This window comes from Otolemur garnettii, unplaced genomic scaffold, assembly GCF_000181295.1.
Source record: "Otolemur garnettii isolate 467f Iridium unplaced genomic scaffold, OtoGar3 scaffold00008, whole genome shotgun sequence".
Classification (NCBI taxonomy): Eukaryota; Metazoa; Chordata; class Mammalia; order Primates; family Galagidae; genus Otolemur; species Otolemur garnettii.
The window spans coordinates 7,723,624-7,725,101 of NW_003852403.1; the positions used below are offsets into that span (position 1 = coordinate 7,723,624).

A 1,478-nucleotide genomic window follows, 5' to 3' on the forward strand; every position below is an offset into this window, starting at 1 on the left:
ACAGAGTCTCACATTGCCCTCGGTAGAGTGCCATGGCATCACACAGCTCACAGCAACCTCTACCTCCTGGGCTTAGGCAATTCTCCTGCCTCAGCCTCCTGAGTAGCTGGGACCACAGGCACCGGCCACAACACCCAGCTATTTTTTGTTGCTGTTTGGCCAGGGCTGGGTTTAAACCCGCCACCCTCGGTATATGGGGCTGGCTGGCGTCCTTCCCCACTGAGCCACAGGTGCTGCCCCAGGAATCCAATTTTTAATGTTTTGAAGCAAAAGCTTTTGGATCAATAACTGAGTCCTTTTCTTTTTGTGTTTTGTTTTGTTTTCCACAGGCCAGGGTTAAGCCCCATCGGACCTTCAGATTCAACGAGTGTGTCTGTACACCCTACAATGCAGACTTTGATGGTGATGAAATGAACCTTCATCTTCCTCAAACAGAGGAAGCTAAAGCAGAAGCCCTTGTTCTAATGGGGGTATGTTGGGTGGTGTGGCCCAGCTTTTGTGTAACAGCTCCTGAAAGTAGGGAAAGGGGGACTTGTCTTTTTTGAAAATATCGCCACTACTTAAGAATCCCAGAAAAGGCTCGGTGCCTGTGGCTCAAGTGGCTAAGGTGCCAGCCACATACACCTAAGGTGGCAGGTTCAAATCCAGACCGGGCCCACTAAACAATGACGGCTGCGACCAAAATAATAGCCAGGCTTTGTGGTGGGCACCTGTGGTCCCAGCTACTTGGAAGGCTGAAGCAAGAGACTCACTTGAGCCCAGGAGTTGGAGGTTGCTGTGAGCTGTGATGCCACGGCACTCTACCCAGGGGCATAGCTTGAGGCTCTGTCTCAAAAAAAAAAAGAATCCCAGAGAAGCCAGGCTCTCTTCTGTTCTTAAGTGGACCACTGGCTGCCTTTTTTTTTTTTTTTGGAGACAGAGTTTCACTATGTCACCCTCAGTAGGGTCTGTAGTGTCACAGCTCACAGCAACCTCAAACTCTTGGGCTTAAGCAATTCTTTTGCCTCAGGTAACTAGGACTACAGGTGCCCACCAGAACACCCAGCTATTTTTTTGTTGTAGTTGTTGTTTTTTGGCAGGCCCGGCTGGGTTTGAACCTGCCAGCTCCAGTGTATGTGGCTGGCACCTTAGCAGCTGAGCTATAGGCACCAAGCCAGTGTGTTGATTTCTTTTGAGTCTTTAAAGAATCTGCCTTGGAAGTTATCATGTATAAGCACATTAAGGTCTATAACAGGTGCTTATTAAAGGGAAGAGGGTATTTTCTGACCCATAAGTGGGTTCCTAGGAGAAAATACATATATGACGACCAATTGTGTAAAGTTAAGAGTATAGAAATAACCGGTGTTGGGCTCAGCACCCCGAGCACAGTGGTTACAGCACCAGCCACATACACCAAGGGTGATGGTTTGAACCCAGTCTGGGACACCTAAACAATGACAGCTGCAACAAAAAATTTTGGCAGCCGCCTATAGTCCCAG

The 1,478-nt window shown here is 48.5% G+C and overlaps 1 protein-coding gene across 1 annotated transcript in view; it reads left to right on the plus strand.

Moving 5' to 3' along the window:
* The window catches only part of POLR3A (RNA polymerase III subunit A), a 63,312-nt gene that overhangs the window by 18,687 nt on the left and 43,147 nt on the right, over window positions 1–1,478 (plus strand). The window contains exon 11 of the mRNA XM_003783521.3: window positions 330–470. Within this exon, the coding sequence (XP_003783569.1) occupies window positions 330–470 (141 nt within the window). The remainder of the gene's footprint in view (window positions 1–329; window positions 471–1,478) is intronic.